Source organism: Phodopus roborovskii, unplaced genomic scaffold (genome assembly GCF_943737965.1).
Source record: "Phodopus roborovskii unplaced genomic scaffold, PHOROB, whole genome shotgun sequence".
Lineage (NCBI taxonomy): Eukaryota > Metazoa > Chordata > Mammalia > Rodentia > Cricetidae > Phodopus > Phodopus roborovskii.
In genome coordinates this window covers 2,653,855-2,679,883 of record NW_026125444.1, presented here as the reverse complement: position 1 = coordinate 2,679,883, position 26,029 = coordinate 2,653,855, and the positions used below count along the sequence as shown (strand labels likewise).

Below are 26,029 nucleotides of genomic sequence, written 5' to 3'. Positions count from 1 at the left end.
GAAAAGGTAGAGCTGAAGAAGTTCCTCGGTTACTTTACCGTGACCTGGTAAGCATTTTAGTATATGGGTTTTGAGTAAGAAGTTCAGCAACTGATTTACTATATAAATAGTATTTAGATTTGAAGAGTAAGCAATAATCCAAGTACTTTATTTTGGTAGGAGTGAAAGTACAAGTTTTATGGCTCAGCTTTAGGTACTGAGTGAAATCTTACTTCTAGCTAAGTTTATTAACTATACCATATAAAGACTGAAATTTTGTAAGTATTTTTAGAACTGTCTTGTAAAAAGATGTAGGGAATTAAGACAATAATGGTTAACATCTCTGTTTACTAGTGTTTTCAAATTAGAAGTACTAATGAAGTCCTTCTTTCCATTTAAAAGTTGAGTGGCATTTCCTTGTGTCAAGCCAATGTAAGCTTGATGTAAGCTGAACTTCAAATAGGAAGATTCAAATAGGCAGATTCGGCATTAACACTGACTTCACTGATACTTAGTGATGCAGACTTAGCAATATGAATAGAAACCATGAACATTTTTCTTTGTGTAACTTGCAGAATTTGTAAGTAAAACATTGCTATTAAGGTATATGCAATTAGGTTTTGAAATAGATTTCAGAAGAGCCTCTATTTTTCCCTTATTCATCTGTTTAGTATAGACAGTGGTGGTGATACATGCCTTTAATGCCTCTCAGCACTTGGGAGGCAAAGGCAAGTGGATCTCTGTGAGTTCCAGGCCAGTCTAGTCTATAGAGCAAGTTGCAGGACAGCCAGGGATGCACATAGGAAACCATGTCTCAAAAAAACAAACCTAAGGTGTATATGTGTCTGGGGGGGGCATTTATCCAGTATGAAGATGGCACAAAATAGTATGTAAAATTAACTCTGCAATATTTTTTTCTTCTCTTCAGGTCACTATAAAGATACATTTGGAAAATGTTGGAGTAGGAGCTACCACCACATTGGATTTGTTGAATGAAGCACAAGAAGTTAATTTTTTTTACCGTGTGAGAAGCACGTGCATTGCCAGATTACATGTGTAAATCACTGCGTTACTGCTTTAGTCATTGTCTCTATCTAGCAATGACGAGGCTGGAAGAAGTAAACAGAGAAGTGAACATGCATTCCTCTGTGCGATATCTTGGCTATTTAGCCAGAATAAACCTACTGGTGGCTATATGTTTAGGTCTTTATGTAAGATGGGAAAAAACAGCCAATTCTTTAATTTTGGTGATTTTTATTCTCGGCCTCTTTGTTCTTGGGATCGCCAGCATTCTCTACTATTACTTTTCAATGGAAGCAGCAAGCTTAAGTCTCTCCAATCTCTGGTTTGGATTTTTGCTCGGCCTCCTATGTTTTCTTGATAATTCATCCTTTAAAAATGACGTGAAAGAAGAATCAACCAAATACCTGCTTCTGACATCCATAGTATTAAGGATATTGTGTGCTCTGGTGGAGAGAATTTCTGGTTATGTCCGCCATCGGCCCACTTTACTAACCACAGTAGAGTTTCTGGAACTTGTTGGATTTGCCATCGCCAGCACTACTATGTTGGTAGAGAAATCTCTGAGTGTTATTTTGCTTGTCATCGCTTTGGCCATGCTCATTATAGACCTGAGAATGAAGTCCTTTCTAGCTATTCCAAACTTAATAATTTTTTCAGTATTGTTGTTTTTCTCTTCATTGGAAACACCCCAGAATCCAATTGCTTTTGCATGCTTTTTCATTTGCTTGATAACTGATCCTTTCCTTGACATTTATTTTAGTGGACTTTCAGTAACTGAAAGGTGGAAACCTTTTCTGTATCGTGGAAGAATTTGCAGGAGACTTTCAGTGGTTTTCATTGGAATGATTGAGCTTACATTCTTTATTTTTTCAGCATTTAAACTCAGAGACACTCATCTCTGGTATTTTGTGATACCGGGCTTTTCCATTTTTGGGATTTTTTGGATGATTTGCCATATTATTTTTCTCTTAACTCTTTGGGGATTTCATACCAAATTAAACGACTGCCATAAAGTATATATCAACCACAGGGCAGATAACAATAGCCTTGATAGAATCATGGCATCCAAAGGGATGCGTCATTTTTGCTTAATTTCAGAGCAGTTAGTTTTTTTTAGTCTTCTTGCAACAGCAATTTTGGGAGCAGTCTCCTGGCAGGTAAGTTCATGTGTTTTTGTTGTTGTCTGTTTATTTTCTTATGTTAATGCCAACTGGGGATTATACTTAAAGACATTCTTAGATTATACTTATTGACATACTTACTTGAAAGACATAGCCAGAGTTACTGGTACTAGCCTAAGCCCATACCCACCTTCTGTATATATAGCATATTTATGGCATAGTCTTTTCTTAAGATTTTATTTGACAAGAAAATATGTATAGTACCATATTAGCTTCCGAAATAAAGATTAGGAAATCTGAATTTTAAATAAGAGAAAAATGGATTTTATGGTATATTTCCTGCCCAAAAATGTTTTTTAAAAATATGCTTAAGGACATTCAAACTGTGCAGTTAAGAGTTTGTGTTTATAGTAATGTTTTAAGTTACATGTGTGTGATTTTTTTTTTTAAAATATGGGTATGTATTGTGTGTCTATGCACATGCATGTGTATGTTTATGTGCATGCATGTGGAGGTCAGATGTTTGTGTCAAGTACCTATCTTGCTCAATCACTTCCACCTTTTTTTATTTTTCTTGTCTTTGTTTTCTTGAGGCAAGTTCTCTCACTGACGTGACCTTACTAGCTGGCCAACCAACTCAGGGATCCTCCTGTCTGTATCTATACGGCACTAGGGTTGTAGATATGTGCCACCACACTTGGCTTTTTTCATGAGTTCTGGGGATCCATACCCAAACTCTCATGTTTTCACTGTGTTATTCATCAATCTGTCTTCCTGTCTTCCTTTCTTCTGAGTATTTATTCACATTTAGCTAGAGATGGATGGTGATGAATGTTGAAGAGTTCAGGACTTTGCCCTTAAAACGGATAACTCTGTAATGAGAGGAAGAGGCTAACATGAAAAGTGTTTGATTATAAACTGATTATAATGTGACAAAGTGTATAATTTGAGTACCTCAGGCTGGGAAGTGGGCATATAAGAGCAACTCTTCTTGGTTCAATTGCTTTGCATCAGTTTGTTGCTACTGCTTGATTTCTAGATGTGAGTGTTAAAGGGCATTAGACATAAACACTTTGAGTGTGGGCTGCCTCAAGGAGTCTGTGCCGGAGTCAAACAAATGGGTGTTGCATCGTGCTAGCTTCCTCATTTTGCCTACTTGCCAGAGCTAGGGACTTTCAGGGTTACAATGATGGCAGAACTCTATCAGAATTTTCCTCCCTTTCCCCTCCTGTGTTGGCCACTTTCCCAGTCTTAACCAGTTTTTCTTTTCCAAGTCATCCTCATTCATGGACGATGCCTTTCCAGGTCATGAAATTCTGTTAACCAGATATTTTGTTGGCCACTAGATTTTTCTATTTTGTATATGCAGTGGTCTTCAAGTAAAGTGTACACACCGATGGGGGGTACACAAAAGTTTTCTAAGAAATCTTTCAAGCAAGATTATGTTAGGAGAATCAGTCTCCGTGTTTTAACTTTTGATGGACATGTTTTAAAGTTGATTTACCTGAGAAAATCACTTAAGTTAGCCCTCAAGTAGTATCTCATTTGGGTTGTAATTTACAGGTCTTTAATGAACGTCTATTTCCTTTTCATGAGTATTTAAATAGCTCATATTTTTCCCCCTTTTTTATTTGGGTTATTTTGTCTTGAGTTTTAGGAGGTCTTTGTGTATTTGGATCCAAGTCTTTTATCAGATAAAGGATTGGAAAATTTCTTTTTGCTCAGGCTTATATTTTAACTTTGTTATTGATACTTTTTGAAGAATAAACACTTTTGACTTTATAAAATGCAGTTTATCAATTCTTTCTCTTATGAACTGTGTGTTCAGTATTTTGTACAAGATTCTGCTCAACACTAGGTCATCAAAATTTTTTCTTCCATATTTTTTGCCAGAGGCTTTACTATTTAGCCCTCATATTTTGGTTTCTGTTCCACATGTTCCATTTGTTTCTTGTTTATAGTATAAGCACCTTAATTTTGTTTAGTTTGCTTCAAAACCTTTACTGGAAAGACTGGTACCTGACATTTACCCAACTGAATTGCTTTTGCATATGTCTACCATAATTAAATGTAATTGTGAGACTTCACATCTGAGCTGTTGTTTTATTTTGATCTGTTTCTATCTTTCAGATACTGTTATACTGTATTTCAAGGTATTTTCTAATTTTCCTTGTAATTTTTTCTCTTTGACCCATGGGTTATTTATATTTTTATTGTATAAAAGGCTAATACTTGTGGATTTCCAAACATCACTCTTTTTTCTTTTTCTTTTTTTTTTTTATATCTGGCTTATCTTTATGGTTAGAGTACACAATTTGTATGTTTTAGTTTTTTGATGAAGACCTATTTATGGCCTGGCATATGTTTTAGTCCATATTTACTTGGCAATAATCTGAAAAAGATCACAGTATTACTTGGCAGAGTATACTATAAGTATAAGCTAAGTTGAGCTGGGCAGTGATTTTGTTCTTGTATTGATATCCTTGATGATTTTCTGTCTAATTTTATCAATATTAGAGATACTAAAATATGTATTTTCTCAATTAAGAAATTGAGTGTGTGTGTGTGTGTGTGTGTAGCTGCCGCTGCAGGGGTATCAGATTCCTTGAAGCTGGATTTGCAGGCTGTCATGAGACATGTGATGTGGGTGCTGGGATCTGAACCATGATTCTCTGCGAGAACAGTAAGCACTCTTAACTGCACCGCCGACCCCTCTCCAGAACCTCAGTGTTTTGTTTTGTTTTGTTTTGCGTATTCAAGACCTGTTTATAAATGTAGAAAAATATTTTAGATCTCCTTGGCCTTTGATTTTTATCATAATAAAAATGGTTTAGTGGTTTCAATAAAAACCCTGTTACCTGCTTCTAAAGCTTAACATATTAACTATAGAACAGGCTTACCAAGCCTTGTTCTTGACATCTGTTCATTTGATTCATGCAGAATTTGTTGAAGTTCTGAAGACTGGAATTCAGTAATTTGGGGACAAGCCTAGAATTATGCTTTGCTAATGTCTTGTGGCAATCCTGTTAAGTGGTTTATTAATTTAGCTGTTCAAAACTAATGTAAATCTACTCGAATTTATTTATAGTCACCAATTGCGGGCTACTTGATAAGTGTTGTCTATGATGTTGGCATGTTCTTTGCAGGAAATTAGACTTTGTAGCTTAATTTTTATTTGATTGATTATAGAAAGGTTTCAAAAACTTCTGCCCAGTGTTCTGTGAAATGTAAATGAGTATATGGGGGGGGTGAGGGTGGGGAGACACACTAAAAGAAAATACTCAAAGAGCATCATTTATTTCTATACTCATCTGTCTATGAAATCTGTCTCTAACCCTCATTAATCCATCACCCTCCTCACCAGCTCATACACCCTTTAACTTCTGTGTGATCTCTCCTTTGACTTTTGCTGACAAGCAAATGTAACATTCATATGATACATAATTTGGGAATCACCGGTCCAAGTCTATTCTCAGCTATCCCAAATTCATTAAATTGGATTTTAATAGATATCGAAATTGAACTGTTTTTTACCTATGTTTCTAAATAGTGATCTCACACACACACACACACACACACACACACACACACACACACACACACACACCACATTTCTATAAGAATGTAAACTTTTCCTTGTGTCTCATTATCCTTCAGTTGATTTCTACTGGAAAGCTTTCCCACGGATTGCATGGGTACAGACCTAATAGGACGAGGAAAAACAAGAAATTAAAGACACTTTTGCTGTCTGTCAGCCATGGTCAATATAGATAAAATAGATACGGCATAACCCATCCGTTATTTTTCCTTTATGAATTTTTTTTATGTCATAGCTAAGAAGTTTTCACAAAAGTGGACTTTTTAAGTACCTTTGTTTTTGTTACTTCTTCCACTCTAATGTTGTCAGAAGGAATCAATGGTTTCATTAAAGAGTTGGAATTTCACATTAACTTCTGTTGTGCTCATCATCTCATTCTGACTTTAAAGTGCGTCATTACAGCCTTTGTTTCCCACAGTTCGTATTACGTTCACTGCTTGCCGTTTGCTTCCATCTTTTAAACTTTTCCCTTAAATAAGTTAATTGGAAAGACACAGTATTTTAGCATAGCTTGTGTTGCTTTGATGGGAATTGGTAATTCAACAGAAGGCCGAAAGGGAGACTGCATCCCACTTAGAAGCATACCCCAAGGCATTTTCTTGTATAGAGACATTCTTTCTGAAATCTTTCACCTGAGCTTCTATATGCCTTTCCTAGCTAACCATTGTAATTTGAAGATTCCATGGAGACTTGGTGCAGCTTTTTGTAGAAGCCCCTTTTCTTTCTTTCTTTCTTTCTTTTTTTTTTTTTTTTTTTTTTTTTTTTTGCCAAACAAGAAAAGTCATTATACAGTTAATTTCAGGGTAGGTGAAAGAGATGATCCCTTGGTATGGTAGAAGTTTTCGTATCAGTCTCACCTTCAGTGAAGAGATGAAATCTATTAATGTGGCATGACCTCACTTCTAGCACGATGGAAGGACCACCTTTCCTTCATTTGGCGTGGGGAACAGGGAGCTTTCCAATCTGCTGCTGAATTAGAAGTGCATAGCATTCATTTTTCCTTTTCTTTTGTTTCATTTGTTTCCCCCAGCTTAGATCCATTTAGTCTAGGTTACAGAGGGGGACATTATTTCAGCTTGAAGCTAAAATTTTATCACTTTTCCCAGAACACTATAAAAATGGGATGATGTCCTGGTACATTATGTGTTGCTGTGACAGTAACATGGAGTAGGTAATTTATAAAGAAATGGCATTTATTTTTTCACAGTATGAAGATTGGGAAGCTCAATTTCAATACTAAAAGTTGGGATGCATAAGTAGGGAGGTAGGTAGATAAATTGAGAGAGAGAGATAGATAGATGATAGATGGAGGGAAAAGGCTAAGAATCATGTTTCGCAGCTTTGAAGCCTTACATAATAATCATTATTTCCTTGTGAAGGCCATTTATAAGTTCCATGTCCTTTTGACCAATACACTTTCCATTAGACACTATCTTGTTATATTGAGAGTTAAGTTTCCAGAGCATGCTTTGGGGGAACATATTGGAACCCTTCAAAGGAGTAGATACTCTTTTCCCATTAAAGCACCAAAAACAATGGTCTGAAGAGCATTTTCTTCATGAAGGATGCATGTGGTACAGTTCACAACAGATTGAGTTCCGGTCAGTACACAGTGATCATTGTAGCATGTACTTTCACAAATCGAGATTCTCTCAGTCATTCCAACTGGCCTCTGGATGCAGTCAGTAGACACACAGTGTGGGGTTGTTGCTGGGTAGACATGGCATACCACTTTGCATGAACTTTGTAATGTAGAGGGAGTATAGATAGTAAATATGTAAACCACTAGCAGTCACTTACTGTTGGCTGTGTGCTGTACATGACCATATGACTGACAGGGCAGTCTTGTTTACATGTAGCACAACAGTGTATTAATGCATCATACTATGTTACTAGACAGTAGGAAACCTTCCGTTCAGTTAAGTTATATGGGATCTGTTCACATGCACACAAATGGTACATATGGTTCATAGTTGACTGAAATATTGTTACATTGTGCATGTGCATAACTACCTTCTTCACCTGGTTTTCCAGCCTTTAAATGAGGTCCATGTGGTGATGCATGCTTTTAACCTTCAAACTTGGGAGGCAGAGGCGGGTGGGTGGATCTCTGAGTTCAAGGCCAACCTGCTTAAATGACAATTTACAATCAAGCTAAAACTACATCCTGAGACCCTGTTTCAAAAACAAAAACAAACTAAAAAACCCACTAACAAGAAAAAAAACTACTAGATTATCCTTTATTTTATTTTAATAAGACCTACCATTTACCAACTGTTCTTTGTGTGTTAATACTCCATTTTCTGTACTGTGTATGTATAAATACATTGAGTCCTCACAGTATTTGAAATAGTTATCATTGCTGTTCTCCTTTGCAGGTCAGAAATGCTCTTGAGATACTAGGAACCTTGATGTCTAGAAAGCCTCCACTCACAGCCTTTACTCTGTTATTGGCCATTGTACAGTTTCATGCTTTTAGATTTGGCAAGACCCTAGAATTTACTTACTACAAACTCTTTTTGTTGGTTACAGGGAAATGTAAGATAGTAGATTTTCCTGAGTTCATTTTTGTAACTCTGTTTTTGCACTTATAAGGGTTGTGGCTTTAATTTTTTGTGGTTTTGTCTCTTTTGAGAATACTCAGTGACAGGATAGATTTCTAATACTTGTATTAGAACTTTGATGACTATACATCAAGATCTCTTAACTAGTATTTAGATATTTTAAAAATGTTTTAAAAGTAGACTTTTTTTTTTAAGTTCTCTAGATTTCTATTCTTTTGCTTCTGAAGTCTTCATGAGTTTTGTTGGGGACTTAGTTATTAAAAATGGTTACTATGCAACCATGAAAGCCAGAGTCCCAACAACCACATAATAAATACAGTGTCTCACAAACTATAACTCCAGCTTCAAGTGATCTGACTTACTCTTCTGGTCTTTGTACATATCAGTGCATGTAATTGCACACACATGTGCACCTACACTTATGTAGACACAGGTACACATAAACTAAAAATTTTAAAGGATAAGTCTGCCTTTTTCTTTTAATTCAACAAGACTAAGTACTTTAATTCATAAACACAAACTCTTGAAATTATGTGACATGCTACATAAAATATGCACAAGTTATATAGCAGTTATATATAGTGTAGCATATTTACACTGAAAGGATTTTGGATACCATTAAGCTGGCAAATGAGAATGTAAATATATACAAATATAGATATGTTATATATCATCTGTTTTAGTAAAGAAATAGACCTATGTGTACAAATATACATTCATGATGAAAAAAAATTTTAAAGATTTACTTACTTTATGGGTGTGTTGCCTGCCTGCATGTTTGTGTACCATGTGTGTGTGTGTCTGATACCTGAAGAAGTCAGAGGAAAGCATCCGATTCCCTGAAACTGGAGTTAGAGACCATTGTCATCTGCTGTATGGGTGCTGGGAATCAAACTCGGGTCCTCTACAAGAACAAGTGCTCTTAATCAACAAGCCGTCTCTCTAGCCCCTATATTTGTGACTCGTGTGTGTGTGTGTGTGTGTGTGTGTGTGTGTGTGTGTGTGTGTGTATAGTATGAAGTGTGGAAGTGATTTTACTACTTGAAGTGATTTTAATCATCAATTGTCATATTTTTCAATGTTCATAAATCGATTCTTTATACTAAATAATTATAACTTACTATAATTTATATTATAATTGATAGATTAAAGTATACTAAATTGGGCAATGTATCTGTTTTTTCATTATTTCACTTTTGATCAGATGACCACTCCTTCGTGTTGACATTTGTCCCTGCATGTAGGCCTATTATTTGTAGTGATGCAAGAATCTGGAATAGTGCCAATATTAAAAAAGCTGCAGTACAGGATTAATAATCATCTTTCTGTTTTCAATTTAAATGACCACTTTTAATTTTTTTTCCTGTGTTTGTTTTATATGCTTCTTTAAAAGGTATTTAAATGTCCTTAACATTTTTTTTTTTTTTGTTATGATCTGCAATTTTGACAAATTGAGTTTGGGGTTTTTAAGAGGTAAATTGTTATATAAAAATGAAATTAATTTTTTAAACTTAAGGTCTTGATTTTCCTTACGGTTTTATTCTCATAGTTGCTGGACTCTGGGTTCCACATGGAATGGGGCAAGTGAGTCCTTCTTCAAGTATCCTCTTTTATAAAGTAATAATCATGGTATTTGGAAAAATTGATGCATATGTGGGTTGAACATGGAAAGATTTTTTTTTCTCTTTCATGTCAGAGTTGTTATATTTTTGTTTTCCATTTGGATGGAAGGGTTTTAAACAACTTTTTTTTTCTTTAAATATGTGCTGTGTTTTGTTACAACTTCCAAAAAACTTAGAGATCTGTTTAAGGTTCATTATTCCAGTAATTTATCTGTGTCTACAAATGTGCGCTTTTCCTTATTACTGTTTTTAGATTATCAGTTACCACTTGTACCCTTGAATGTAGTGGTAAAAACTGAGTCAATACACATGCATGTAAATAGCCACAAACTTTATAAATGTTTTTTATTTTTCTTCCAGCCCACAAATGGAATCTTCTTGAGCATGTTTCTCATTGTTTTGCCACTGGAGTCCCTGGCTCATGGGCTCTTCCATGAACTAGGTAACTGTTTAGGAGGAACCTCTGTTGGCTATGCTATTGTGATCCCCACCAACTTCTGCAGGTACTGTGGTCTGTTGGACTTGAGAGTAACCACTTGACTGTCAGAGTCTCTTAATGATTATGGTAGATTAATTTTTCACAACTTCACTTCCAAAATGTAGTGCTCTTACACTTCATCCCTGTGTATAAAAGTTGACTTTAAGTGATAGGCTCATTTTCATGATTAAATATAAATATGTGAACAGATAAGTTTAGCTTATATGTTTGCTAGGGCTCAGGAAGTCTAGTTGAACTTTTGAAGGAAAGGCCCTTTCTAAAGGAGTACCATGAAAGTTCCTGTGAACGATGTGATAATGGAATGAACCCCAGTGTCCTTATTTAACACAATAATGCTAATATCACCCCTCTTGGAGGAACATTCTAGAAAGCTGGTAAGATATAGGATGTGGAAATACTCTGTACCATGAACAATTCTATACAAACATGAAATGAAGTTTATTAAACATTTATTGTAGTTTCATTCCATATAATTTTGTCCCCAAAATATAGGAGAAATCTGAAACTGTAAATACCACTACTTTAAAATATTTTAATAGTGAACTTTATTTACAATAGAAAAAATAATTTCTGTCATAATGAGTCCTGAAGACTAAATGTTATTTATAGTTTCTTTGGTTAGGGTGATATTTTAAATATAATTTTTAAAATCTGGTTTCAGATATTTGATGGGAACCCCTAAATAAATTTGTAATAGTGCTTCTGTATTGAAGCCTTGATGGAAGTAGAAGATCTCATAAGAAATGAATGTGTTTGAGAAATGTCTCATAAAGTAAGATGTAGTTCTGAAGAAAGAATTTGTGGAAATAGTATTATGCACAGTTAATTTTTGCCCTGGTTACCAATAAATGGCAGAATATGTAAAAGATTTTATTTTAATAAACATTTAAGCATTACTGGGATAGGATTAATAGTACATGAAATAAAATTTAGAGTTTTCAAATTTTCTGATAGAAATTTCATTTTGGAGAGGAAAGTAGTGATGATTTTTGTTTCTTTATACTTTATTTCCATTAGTTATAAAACATAGTTTAGTGTGTTTCCCATGGTAACTTTTTTTTCCCCCAAGATTAGTGTTAAGTCTTAATAATGATTTTTAAGTTATCTTTGATGAATGATAATTTCTTCTATTTTTGGACTGGGCCTTAAGTTAGTAAATTTTGAACACATTACAAAGATCCTGTTTTTCACTATAGAAATTAAATATATAATCATTTTTGCTTCCCATGTTTTCTGTGTGAATTTAGTTTTCTCAACAATAAAATGTTCTTTCTTTTAATTCCTACTCAGGTGTTCTTGAGACATTTAGTGCAATCTTGATTTTAAAAGGTCTTCTTCAGTATCTGTCATTCAGTAAGAAAATAAGAATGGGAACAAAAATATTGCTATGAATTTCATGAGATATCATTTCAGCCTTTGCTGTTTTACTGATAAAAAAACAAATTTTAGAAAACAGATTTTGTGTTTTCTAAAATTAATTGTTAGCATGAAAGGAACTATAGAAGAGAAACTGGCCATTTAGTTAGCATGACTGATTATGGTTTTTGGGTAATCAATTATAGATGACACATGAGAATTTAACATAGAATAATTACTACTTTCTAAAAACCAGAATAATTGTTTTTGGTTTGTTTGTTTGTGTGTTTGGTTTTTTTTTTTTTTTTTTTTTTCTCCTTTTGTAGTCCTGATGGTCAGCCAACACTGCTTCCACCAGAACACGTCCAGGAGTTAAATTTGAGGTCTACTGGCATGCTCAACGCCATCCAGAGATTCTTTGCCTATCATATGATTGAGACCTATGGATGTGACTATTCCACAAGTGGACTGTCTTTTGATACTCTACATTCCAAACTGAAAGCTTTCCTTGAACTTCGGACAGTGGATGGACCTAGGCACGATACATATGTTTTGTATTACAGTGGGCACACCCATGGCTCAGGAGAGTGGGCTCTAGCAGGTAAGTTCACGTCTGTGAATTCCAGTGTTGTGAAATATATGTTTATGCATGCAGTGTTTACATAGAGACATTACAGCTCTCAGCTCACTGCTTCATAGATGACCAAGGTTAGATTAAAGGCTTTCAGAGCCATTTCACACAGTGATATCTTTTAGAAGCCCAGGAACTGTTGACTAGCATGTCTTAGTCTCCAAGCATCATAAGCAGAGGTAACAGTGTTGCACCGGGCTCTAAGCATCAGGCCAAGCTACAGTGTAGCAGTGCCTGGTCAGGAGCTGGTGTCCTACTGTCTTCACTTTCATATCCCTAAACAAGGGAAGGGAGGGAATGACCCCTGTTTCATTGTGAGCTATAAAGTTCTTTGGTGTTGTTTTAGATTTTTGATGCATTTATACGTCTTAGAGTCTTGAGGAGGGAAAAGCTTAGGTTTATCTGCATAAAGAAAAATAAAGCATTTTTTTTCCAAAGGAAGTTCTAGAGAAGTGAGATCTTATAGTATTACATGAACTTGTTAGTCTCCCTAACTATAATAAAGATTGGATTAGTTTGAGGCTTTGTTCCTGTGTTAGTATGTGCCCAGGACCTAGAAGAATATGGTAGGGGCAGCCTTCCATATAATGCCTAGGTAAAAAAAAATCATGGACTATACCATAAAAAAGTAAGATAATTTTTTTTTTTTTTACTTTAGATTGAAAATAGTTACTTTAGGTTTAATTATATCCAGCCAGATCAAAACAGTAATAAGTAGCCATCAAATGTAAGTGTAAATGTGGTGTTTGATACTCATTGTGGGTTGTTTTGATTTAGTGGTAACCAGGAGACTAGTAAAACATACACCAGGATGTATGTACTTGATGGCATTTCCGGGGAGGATTAGCCCAGGGACCGGGAGAACTTTCCTGAGTATAGGTGTGCATTCCGACGGTCTGTAGGGCCGATTGAAGTAAAAAGGGAAAGATTTGTACAGGTTCCCTTCCTGTGCTTTTCTGCTGCCATGCATGAGCTGCTCCTCCCCGCTGCACCCCTGCATGATCACTGACAGTCTGGACCCGTGAGCCAAATGAATGAACCCTCATGCCCTTATGTTGTTTCTGTCAGAAGCCTTGTTACATAGATGAAAAGTCGATTAGACTTACACTCCGGTCAGAGAAGCCAAGCCAGATATTGATGGATCTGTCGTGTAAGAACCCCAGAAGGAAGCAAGCTCAAATGGCAGATGGTTTTAAGCCAGCTTGAGCCTGCTAGTTTCAGGTCTGAGTTGTAACTGAGGCTTTATCATAAAAAGTAGCTTTTTTTTTTTTTTTTTTAATCATTTGTTTGCAGTTTACTATTAAATAGTTCAGTGGCTGTTTTGGGAATAAAGGCAAATGTTGGGCATATTTTAAGTATCAGCTGCTATTTGGTTAAACAATATTAGATTTGATTTTCATGTGTGAAGTCCTCTGATCGCCTCTGTTACTTCCAGTATTCGGAGGATACACTGGAAACTGAAGGCCGAATGTAACTTCCTGTGATCAACCCCAGGTGTGCCAGACCCCTGACACATTTTCTCCCCTCTTGTTTCATGTTACCAACGTCAGCAGGGGTCTGATTGCAGAAGGAACATGCTGTGGTTAAACAGAGAATTGTTAGCGTGGATCACCCATTTTCAAGAAGAGTAGGATATACACAAAGGGATGCAACAAACTCCTTAAACATAGGTTATAAATTTGTTTCCTTAATCTATAGCTCTTGAATGACAATCCAGAAGAGAGCCTCTATGGCTATTCAATTCTAGGTAAGGAGCAGGCTTCTACACATTCTAACTCAGAGCCCTATAGAGTAGTTCTAGTCCATTAAAAACACTTTATAGAATAAAACAACAGACTAAAGGAAGGACTGATTTTTGTAAACGCAATATTTATAATAAACTTTGCGGACCAGTATGGAAGGGACATAATTTTATTGGATATTCACATATCCCTGTAATTTAAAACTTACAAGTCAGTATTAGGAATGGGATCAGTTTTCTGTGTTGTTCAGGCTGGACTTGAACTAATGGCCTCAAATGATCCTCCTGGCTGCCCCTTCCTGGAGCCTGGGACTATAGTGTGCAACTTCACACGCAACTAGCTAAGAATAGAAGTTGTGGAGTAACTCTTTTGTGTGTACTTCTATTAAGGACTTATGCTTAATATAAATGTTTTTCAGAACACTTATGTTTTCTTCTAAACTATTTTGAAATTTATTTCAAGTCCTTCTCTACACATCCAGCTTACTAATACTTATGCCACCTTTCTCTTTTCTGGAAAGCAAAGGTAATAATAGACAGTGTCTAAGTTTGCTGTTCTTAAGTTTTATGAGGACCTAGGAACAATTCATGAAAACTTAACTTTGATAAATATCTAGATCTAACATTCTAGAGTAATATCTTTGAAATATACAACCAGGAAAAAAAAAAAAAAGAAAGAAATATACTACCAGTAGATTGGCCATTATGTAATTTCTTTGTTAGCCAAAAATTCTTGTGGTTTTATAACTGGTCTAGAGTTTATTATAGAAAGTAAATTACAATGGAGGCTGGGATATGACACTACCTGTCCTATCTTGTAGTTCATGGATGCATACTGTCATGGGAGCCTGGCCTGAGGAACCTGCCTCATTTGAAAGTAATCAGAATGAACCAGGGCTATAAACACTCTTGAAATACAGTGCCTGGACCTGCCTAACACCAGCCTTGCACACTGATTCTGCTTTGAAATTGAGTAGAACACCCCTGCTCTGTGGGAAGTGCTTTACTTTGTTCCAAATCAAATGACAAGGAGCTCGTAACTCTGATAATTGATTAATGCCTATCTCTTCCAGCAGCCTTGAACTGTGACCCATTAGCACTAGATTTTACTTGGGTTAACAAATTAACACCAAGTTCAGAACAATGTTACTTTGGGAAAGAGAATCTCAATGTGCCTTTGTTCCTTACTTTAGCACACACTACTTAGAATTTGTTGTCTTTAGCCAGGCCCATGCCTTTTATCCCAGCACTCAGGAGGCAGAGGCAGGCAGATTGAGTTCAAGGACAGCCTGGTCTACAGAGCTAGTTCCAGGACAGGCTCCAAAACAATACAAAGAAACCCTGTCTTGAAAAAAAAAAAAAAAAAAAAAAAAAAGGAAAGAAAAGAAAAAGAATATGTTGTCTTTTTAGATTTATGGAGTTTTAATATATTAAACATGATAATTTTGTCTCTTTGCTTTAGGGCAGTGATTCTTAACCTTCCTAATGTTGTCACCCTTTAATACACTTCCACATGTTGTAGTGACCCCCCAACATAAAGATATTTTTATTGCTACTTTATAACTATAATTTTGCTATGGTTATGAATTGTAATATAAATATCAGTGTTTTCCAATGGTTTTAGATGACCCCTGTAAAAAAAAATCGCTCAATTGCCAAAGGGGTTGCAACACTCAGGTTGAGAACTGCTGCTTTAGGATAAAAAACAATTAGTATAATTATCAGAGATAGAAAGAAATAAAAAAAATGAAGCTACTTTATAAAGCAGTTTATCATAGATATACAAGGACCTTTTAAAAGCAGTCTTGGTTGCTTGAAATGTATTGAATGGCTGAATGGCTGTTATTGGAGATAAATGTTAAGTGCTTTGTATTTGGGCCAAAAGCCAAGAGTATCACAGAGCCTACAGAAAAGCAGAACAAAATAAAACAAAGTAGAGAAATAACTCACAAGGCTTTATTGCTGCTGTAAGTGTCTTGTTGATATTAAAAGAGAATTAGGGTTGAATATGCTGAAGAATATTGAAATAGTTGAGTGCCATGCTAAGCAGTGATATTCTTTTTTTTTTTTTTTTTTTTTTTTTTTTTTTTGCATATAGAGTATTTTTTATTTAATTTTATATAACAAAGTCCAATTAAATGAAAACAAACATTTATACACAATATTTGGGAATTTGGGCGTCTTTCTTTCCAAACTACTTCCTGCTGGTAAGGGGCGCTGTCTTGGGGGATTCGAAGAAGATTCAGATATCCTAGCTGTAGTCTGTAGGGCTGTTTTGTCCAGCTGTTTGGAATGTAGGATCAGCTTGTACTCTGTTTCAGGCGGTCTGGTGTGATCAAACCACATTAGTCTGGAAGGAATCCACATCTTTTCATTTTCTGTGGAAACAAAAATAGAAATACTTTTCCCCAGTAACTTGTTCTTCAACTTAAATTTTGGAGTCAAAGCGTTTTTTTTTTTTTTTTTTTTTTTATTATTATTTTACATGTCGATCCCAGTTCCCTCTCCCTCCCTCCCTCCCTCCCCCCAAGTCCTCCCTCCCTCCTTCCCTCCCTTTTGCCCTCTCTACCCTCTCCCATGCACTCTAAACACCCTCCCCTCCCAACCCCCCACCACAATACAATATGTAGGGGAATGCCATCCAGTTGGGGTCATGTAGATCTGACAGGTCCTGTGAAGTAGGGACTAGGGCTTCTCTCCTATCTCTAGAATAAGGCAGTTATCCCTCCATGGGGGATATGTTTGCAAAGTCCTTTTGTGCACCAGGGATACATCCTGGTTCCACTGTCTGAGGTCTCTTAGACTGCTCAGACCTTCTGGCTGAGACCCATATTCAGGGGAGTCCGAGTCAGACCCCTGTTGGCTTCCCAGCTATCAGTCTAGTGGCCCTTAGCTCCTCCTTGTTCAGGTAAGCTGTCTCTATGTACTTCTACCGCATGGTCTTGTCCTCTCCATCTGCTTCTGGGTTCTAGTTTGACTCAGTGTTTATGTATGGGTGTTTGCTCCTGTTTTCAACAGGCATTAGTTGAGGACTCCATGGAGAAGTTAGTTGTTGATCTCACTCTCCGGGGAAGGGCATTTATGATAGCCTTTCCACGGAAGCTGAGATTGTTAGTTGGGAGCAGTCTTGTAGTTCCTTCGACCTTTCTTTGTGTTCAACTTTATCTTCAAACCAATATTGGCTCCCTCTTTTATGTTCTCTCTCTCTGTCTCTGTCTCTCTCTCTCTTTCCTATTTTCCATTCCTAACCAGGCTCAATCCTCCTAGTCGCACATGCCTTCCTCTCCTCCCTCTCATTTTCTCCTACTTCTCTCTCCATTAGCTGTCCTCCCCCACTATACCTGAGGTCTGGGGGACTTGTCCCTTCCCAGTTCTGTGAGGGACTTTATATGAATCTCTTAGAATACAACTTGTATCCTAGTTCCTCTGGTGATGTGAATTATAGGCTGGTGATCATTTGATCTAGGTCTAAAATCCATATATGAGTGAGTACATACTGTGTTCCTCTTTTTGTGACTGGGTTACCTCATTCAGGATGGTTTCTTCAAGTGCCATCCACTTGCCTGCGAATTTCAAGATACCATTATTTTTTTCTGCAGAGTAGTATTCCATTGTGTAGATGTGCCACATCTTCATTAACCATTCTTCAATTGAAGGGCATCTAGGTTGCTTCCAGGTTCTTGCTATTACAAATAGTGCTGCTATGAACATAGTTGAACAGATGTCTTTGTTGCATTGATGTGAATCCTTTGGGTATATGCCTAAGAGGGGGATTGCCGGGTCCTGTGGTAAACTAATTCCCATTTTCCTGAGGAACCGCCATACTGATCTCCAAAGTGGCTGTATGAGTTTGCACTCCCACCAGCAGTGGAGGAGTGTTCCACTTTCTCCACATCCTCTCCAACATAAGTCATCACTGGTGTTTCTAATTTTAGCCATTCTGGCAGGGGTAAGATGGTATCTCAAAGTTGTTTTGATTTGCATTTCCCTGATAGCTAAGGATGTGGAGCATTTTCTTAAGTGTCTTTCAGCCTTTTTGATTTCCTCCATTGAGAATTCTTTCTTCAGTTCTGTACCCCATTTTTTAATAGGGTTATTTGGTGTTTTGTTGACTAGTTTCTTGAGTTCTTTGTATATTTTGGAGATCAGCCCTTTGTCGGATATAGGATTAGTGAAAATCTTTTCCCAGTCAGTGGGCTGCCGTTTGGTCTTGTCAACTGTGTCCTTTGCCTTACAGAAGCTTCTAAGTTTGAAGAGGTCCCATTTATTAATTGTTTCTTTCAGTGTCTGTGCCCCTGGAGTTATGTTCAAGAAGCGGTCTCCTATACCAATTTGTTCAAGGGTACCTCCTACTTTCTCTTCTAAGAGGTTCAATGTGGCTGGATTGATGTTGAGGTCTTTGATCCATTTGGACTTGAGTTTTGTGCATGGCGACAGACATGGGTCTATCTGCAGTCTTCTACACACCCTCATCCAATTGTGCCAGCACCATTTGTTGAAGATGCTGTCTTTGCCCCATTGTATCATTTTAGCTGTTTTGTCGAAAATCAGGTGTTCATAGGTGCGTGGATTAATATCAGGATTTTCAATTCGATTCCATTGGTCTACCTGTCTATTTTTATGCCAATACCAGGCTGTTTTCAGAACTATAGCTCTGTAGTAGAGCTTAAAGTCAGGAATGGTGATGCCTCCTGATGTTCTTTTATTGTATAGGGTTGTTTTGGCTATCCTGGGTCTTTTGTTTTTCCATATAAAGTTAATTATTATCCTTTCAAGGTCGGTGAAGAATTGTGGTGGGATTTTAATGGGGATTGCATTGAATCTGTAGATTGCTTTTGGTAAGATTGCCATTTTTACTATGTTTATCCTACCTATCCAAGAGCATGGGAGGTCTTTCCATTTTCTGGTATATTCTTTAATTTCTTTCTTTAGAGTCACAAAGTTCTTATTATATAGATCTTTTACTTGTTTGGTAAGCGTTACACCAAGATACTTTATGTTGCTTGTGGCTATTGTAAAGGGTGATGTTTCTCTGATTTCTTTCTCTGCCTCTTTGTCGTCTGAAAAAAATAGGGCTACTGATTTTTTTGAGTTTATCTTGTATCCTAAGCAGTGATATTCTATGGAGGGCAGAATTTGTGTCATTGCTTGTAGTCTGTGTAGTCTGATTCTAGAGATATTTCATACATGTGGAAATTATGAAAAATTAACCTTTGAACATTTTTTTAAAAAAGTGGAAGAACACTAGTAGTACATTGCAGCCATGTATTGAAGTTATTCCTCTAAATCAGTATGCATAAGTGTTAGAGAATTGCATAAAATAGTTTTTTTTCCCTGCCTTTCTCATAAAGAGCTGGTGAATAAATTAGTTACACAGAGATAATGTGACACAGCCTGGCTTCTGAGGTCCTATTACAAGCAGAGTTGCAAATTGCAAAAGATACTCTTATTAGTTTGGTAGTTTAGCAAAGAGGATGTTTTCTCTTAGTAGAAATACATATTTTGAAATTAGTTTGTTGGATTTTTGCTAGTAAATCCCAACATATTAAAGCCTTTGCTAATTGTGAAAGTAACCGTTGCTCTGTAGAGGGTTCCTTCAGGCTTTATAGCCAGCAGGGAAAGGTCCTTGAAAAGGCAAGAATGAAACTGGTATTGGTGCAGGGCCAATATGTCCAGAGTTTGACATTAGCTCATATATTTTTGCTATATTTGTACAACTTTTGAAAAAAAAATTCAGATAACAACTAACTCAGCCCTGTGAATACAACAAAGCTGAAGGCATGTTTACATTGACATTTTTACAAAGTATGTGTGACTTTCTCCATAAGATGGTTTTTTGATCTAGAAACAATGATCAAGATAAGGTATAGGTAGACTTTTCAGTCCTGCCTACCTGGCCAGCCAATAGCTTGGGCTTGTTTTTAGCTACCTCTTGGAACCTAAATTGACCCTTTTCTATTAATCTGTGTGCTGCCCAATTCTTTTTTACTCATCTACATACTGTCCATCTTGGGCGCTCTGTGTCTCATGGCACAGGACTCTGCCCTTCTTCTTCCCAACATTCTCTCTGCCTGGAAAAACCTGCCTAGCCATCAGCCAGTCAGCTCTTTATGAACTACTGAGAACAATGCATATTTACAGTATACCAAATGGTTTTTGCACAACAGTAAGGGTCTAGGGAGACTGAGTGAGGTAAACATAATCCCTGTGGGAGTCAGGATTTGGCGGGGCCCTAACATAGAAGTCTATTAGGCCATTGGAAAATACAAATGACACCACTAATAGGGATGAATTTTAAGGCCTAGATATAATGCTCAAAGTTTTAGGGGGAAAGGGTCTAGAGTAAATAAAACATAAATTCCAAAAGATAGGGGTGGAGCCAGGGTCCTTAGACAACAAAGGACCTCCAGGCTATAAAATGCATCCATTCCCAGCATTCTAGAAGGACACGTTGAATATCTCCTTTCTTTGAAGGATGCCTGCGAGTTTTACTTTCCTGAACTATCTAGTGCTTACCTGTATGCACATGCACTTTTTACCCTCTTCAGGTAAAAACTGTCCATCTGAAAACTTATGGAAAATAAAAGAAAGTATTTTTTTTTTGGGAAAGGCAACAGATTTCCAAATACCCAGTATTCCTACTGCTATAATTTCTATAGATAAGCTTCTGTGTTGTGTTTGTTCTCATGATATAAATATCCCCCAAATTTGTTTTAATTATTATAAAATAACCTGATTATTCTATCGTTTATTTCTATTCCCCTTGTTTCAGTTTTGTATTACCCTAGACACTAGTAGTAAAGAAATATTTCTAAGTTTGCCTCTACTTCTGTTCTTTTCTTGGGACAGATTCCTAGAATTAACATGCTTGTGTCCTTTGGCCTTTGAGACAGAGCCAGGGGTGGGTTGACTAAGACAATTGCCTCAGGCACAAAATTGAAGGGGGAAGTGTGTAATTTCTTCATTTTCTATACTTAGAAAGACTAAAGACTCTACCAAAGGACTAATAGATCTGGCAAAAAGTTAGCATAATGGAAGAATACAAGTATACAAAAACTTTACTTTTTGTATATCAGTAGTGAAGTCAATCAGTAGTGAAGTGAAATCAGGGAAGCATTCCACTCACAATAGACTCAAAGAAAAAAGAGAAACAACAAAAATTTAGGAATAATCCTACCCAAGGAGGACAAAAATCACTATAGTAAAGATTATAAAACAAGTAAGAAAGCAGTAGATTGGGATTTGCAAAACAATCTACAGACTTAATGTAATCCCCATTAAAATAATGACATTCTTTACAAATAAGGAAAAAGAAAGTATCCTGAAATTTGTAAGTGTAGGCCCTGTGGGCGAAACCACAGATCTAAAATGTAAACTAGCTTTGTGTGTATAGTAGTGAGTGCACTTTATCACTTTGTGGGTAGAACTCAGGCTGCCAGGCTGTTGTGGGGTGGGCAGAGAGAACAGCAAATGGCAGAAAGAGCATTGTGGATTTTGTGGGGAGCAGGTAGCAGTGGGCTGATGCATGTGAGACAGAGGAGTTTGGGAGTTTGAGTAGCTGTAAGTTGGGTGGGAGCCAGGACAGCCTGGGATCTAGCTGGGGACTTTGATCTGTTCCAGTTTCGTTTCAGTTAATTAGGAACCAGGTGCCCTTGTTGGAGGTAGTTGGGGGTGGTGGTGGCAAGGAATAAGGGAAGTAATAACTTTTCCTGACAAGCGGAAACCCACTTTACAAGGTTTCTGATGAATGCTGAGTTAGCTTTTGTTTGACTGCTAGCAGTTTTTCTGTGTACCTGGTCAAAGTCCAGCCTGAGATGAGCCCGGCCTGGTTCAGTACATTGTCAGCAGCAGCACTGCTATTTTGGGGTCTGCTTTGGACCTAACAAAATTCATATGAGCAAGAAGTGCAGTGCCTCTGGGTGCTGGGAGTGTAAACCAGCTTTATATAGAGTAGTCAGTCGACTTCATCAGTGTCTTTAAGAGTGTTACTTTTCCATGGCACTTTCCTTCTCCTCTCAGTAGTTAATAGAACTTACTGGTTGTTTTCTTTCCATCTTACTCAGCTCCCTTCTTCCCTCCCCATCTCTCCTCCCTTTCTTCTTTCATTCCCATAAGCCTTACTCTTAGTGGAATACTCTGGATGGCTCAGCACTTTTTGTTCAGGTGACTTCAGCATCTGAAAGACCTGCAGGACCTCTGTAACCACAGTAGCTATGAAAGCAGTCAGCCATGAAACTGAAAAAGTGGTTTGGTTCCAGTAAAGTATTATTTGTGGAAACAATTATTGAGTTATTAACAATTAGTAATAGTAATAATTCAATTAAATTGAATTTCTGTAAATTTTAAGTTTCACAAAGCCTTCTGTTGATTTTCTACTTTGTAAGAATGTGGTATCAACTCTCGGGTCATAAAAGCCAGGTGGCAGCTTTCATTAGGGAGTATGAGCTGTCATTTGCTACCCAATTTTAGAATGTTTGCTTTTCTGTACAATTTTACTTTTCTTTTATTAAATTTATCTACCGTCTCTAACTTATAGCAGTTCAGCTTAATGATTTTATCATGGCTCAAATGTTAGATGCAGTTAATGCAAAGCATACTTTATGTTTTGATACTTTCCCACCAGCAGGGTGATAATCTTGGGATGCTGGGCAGTGTCAGCCAGCTATAGATCCGAGCCAGCCACAGTCACAATGATGGGCAGCTAATGCTTGAATGTACTGTGTTGGTAGGCTTTGGTGTTTGTGTTTAGTAGGTGCTGTATGTTGAATACAAATTCAGCTTACATTGCTTTCCTTTTAAAATGATTTTTATCTGTATGCAACCCTATTGGAAATCAAAGAACATATGTTTAGAAATCAATTTTCTTTAGTTATCATAGCATATTTGTATGAAAGTTATAGGTCTAAAGGTATTTTTTTTAAAAAGTATCTCTGAAAGATACTTTGAAACTATCTTTCATTTTTTGATTATTGGTTAGTATTCTAAAAACTTAAAGAAATAAGAGACTTCAGGAATCACCACTGACGTGCACTTTTTCTTGTTCACAGGTGGAGACATACTTCGCCTTGATACTCTTTTAGAATGGTGGAGAGAAAAGAACAGTTCCTTTTGTTCCCGGCTTATTATCATACTAGACAGCGAGAACTCAACTCCGTGGGTGAAGGAAGTGAGAAAGATTAATGATCAGTATATTGCAGTTCAGGGGGCCGAGCTGGCGAAGACAGTAGATATTGAAGAAGCTGACCCACCACAGCTGGGGGACTTTACCAAAGACTGGGTGGAGTACAACTGCAACTCCAGTAACAACATCTGCTGGACTGAGAAGGGACGCACAGTGAGAGCCATGTATGGTGTATCGAAGCGGTGGAGTGACTACACCCTTCACTTGCCGACAGGAAGTGATGTGGCCAAGCACTGGATGTTACACTTCCCTCGTATTACCTATCCACTAGTGCATTTGGCAAATTGGTTATGTGGTCTGAACCTCTTTTGGATCTGCAAAACTTGCTTTAGGTGCTTGAAAAGATTAAAAATGAGTTGGTTTCTTCCTACAGTGCTGGACACAGGACAAGGTTTTAAACTTGTCAAATCTTAACTTGGACACCAAGGAAAGCTATTATTGAGCATTCATGTCACCATTTATCACTAACTTGCCATTTTTTGTATACTGTATTTTTATTGGTGGAAAATATCTTGCTACTTTTGTAGCTATTCTCACTTTGTCCTTTCTTAAGTAATTATGGGATATGTAAGATATTGGGAGTGAGCATGATCTTATACTAAAAGTATACAAAGGGTCATAAAAATGCTGAATGTAAATGTGTAAGAGATGTTGAAAATAGCAGTGCACTTTCAAGTCTGTCTCCATTTCTCTGCATTGAAAGGAAAAAGTTGTCTATGCTCTGCAGTGGCCAATGAAGAATTTTTAATGCCTTATTTTCTAGGCATACATTAGAGAATGTAGAACAGACAAACGTGTTTACTATTTTAAGAAAACTACCAATTTACTTAATAGAAGATTCCTTCATGTGTGTGACTCACAGGTTTGACTCCAGGACTGTTTGCAGAAGAATAAACTCTTGAAGCAGGAAGAGACCTGCTCATAGTGACTGCAAAATGCCCTTCTCCATCACACCCAACTGTCTTGGCGATGACCTTTGCCAGTACAGCAGAGAAGCCCAAAATGCCTTTGAAATGAAAACATTGTCAATGTAGGTAACAATAAGAGTTTAGAGCCTACAAACTGTTTATGCATTAGTAAGGGACTCTGGAAATACTGGTAATTTTAAGAGTCTTTCTCAGGGTAACTCTTGTGTTTTCTTAATGAGTAGGATTTCCAGCTATAATTCTTCCAAGTAAATTGCCATTCTTTTCACAAAGTACTCTTGTAAAGGTGAATGTAGCAATTTCTCATTGACCAGTTCATTCTATTTAAGTATCTCTGTGGAATTAGTGCTCTGCCATGAAAATTATTTTTCACATCCTATTGTAAACTTTTTTCTGCTGAAGGTCAAAGGATGGGAACAGATCATTTTTTGTTGTTATTGTATACCTGTATTGTATTATGTAAAAAAGTATTCATGTTGGCAATTGTAGATAAGCATAATGGTGTGGTTGTAATTTTTAAACTTCAGTGTTTTGTTGGAGTAAAGTAGGCACTGATCAGGATATCACCTAAGAGGTAATTCAGTTCTTGTTCCCTTCCAATAATACTTGCACTCTAAATTTTCATCTTTGAAAGACGGAAATATAATTAAATTGGGAGATTAGTTTCTGTTAAAGTGATATGACTTCTAACCACTGAAGCCATTTCTCCATCCCAAGAGAGAAGAGGTAATGCATCTACCATGTTCTACCAACTTGAAAACTGAAGTTTTATTTAGGAAGAAGTCAAAGCATCAGGGAACTCATATGCCACTATCTATGCAGCATTGCTACAGCCTGACTATTTCTATGTTTGGAATATTGTATTCCTAGTATTTTGAATAAAATTTTGTTAAAAATTAAATTTTCATCTAATGTGAAATTAAGAGTTCCTGAATATTTTTACTCTATTAAAAGTGGAGGTTATGCAAAATGCGTGTTTCATGTTTGGTGGCAGGTGCATATAGTATATTGTTTATATTTATATAATCTAAGTGCACTAGAATACTGTTTCATTATTGTTCTGTTGAATAATGATGTAGAAAATCTATGAGCTGAAATTATTTAGTCCATGGCTTCTTAAAAGCGTTCCTTCTCATATTTCTCACCCAACAGCAGGCAAATTAGTTTAGGTAAAACTTATTTCTTACTCTGAGAAAGCCAAAGGTAAAAGTCTATTCTTCACTTTTTATAAAATAGTATTATTTAAATGACATTAGAATTTCATTCAAAAGATGGCAGCCATTTAAAACCAAAAGCCATGCCTGTGTGTGTGGGCGTGCGCGCGCACACGCGTGTGTGTGTGTGTGTGTGTGTGTGTGTGTGTGTGTGTGTGTGTTCAGTGTGAGAACAATCAAGAGAAGCCTTTGGAATATAAATGTGACTTGGGCTAACTTAATTAAAAAATTATAGTCTGTCCACTTGGGTTAATTTTACTGCCCCTCAAAATAACAATAAAACTTAATAACTCTGGGATAGAATTCTAAATGAAAGCTGCTAAATCTAAGTCAGTAATTCATTGTGCAAAGAGGAAACTTAGCAAGAAGGATAAAATATTTGCTTACTCTGACCTAAAATTTTGGAAGAATCAATGGACAATGAGATTGTTATTCCTTCACAAGATTCCATTATCTGGAAGCTGTTATTTGGAGTGAAGGTAATTCTTTTAGGCCAAAACTTAAACTTAACGCAAAACAGAGATAACATGGGGATAGTTTTCAACAGAATTTGTCATATTTGCATCGGTTCTGA

The 26,029-nt window shown here is 36.6% G+C and overlaps 1 protein-coding gene across 1 annotated transcript; it reads left to right on the top strand.

Moving 5' to 3' along the window:
- Positions 1–909: 909 nt before the first annotated feature.
- Positions 910–25,160, top strand: Tmem168 (transmembrane protein 168). The gene is made up of 4 exons (XM_051175694.1): positions 910–2,159; positions 10,268–10,410; positions 12,089–12,363; positions 23,182–25,160. Exons 1-4 carry the CDS (start codon positions 1,032–1,034, stop codon positions 23,727–23,729), a joined length of 2,094 nt encoding a protein of 697 aa, XP_051031651.1. The 5' UTR covers positions 910–1,031; the 3' UTR covers positions 23,730–25,160.
- The last annotated feature ends 869 nt before the right edge of the window (positions 25,161–26,029 follow it).

Coding starts and splice junctions, on each gene's coding strand:
- Tmem168 (XM_051175694.1), top strand. CDS start 1,032: ATGTGTAAATCACTGCGTTACTGCTTTAGTCATTGTCTCTATCTAGCA. Junction 10,411..12,088: donor ATCCCCACCAACTTCTGCAG/GTACTGTGGTCT, acceptor CTCCTTTTGTAG/TCCTGATGGTCAGCCAACAC. Junction 12,364..23,181: donor AGGAGAGTGGGCTCTAGCAG/GTAAGTTCACGT, acceptor TCTTGTTCACAG/GTGGAGACATACTTCGCCTT.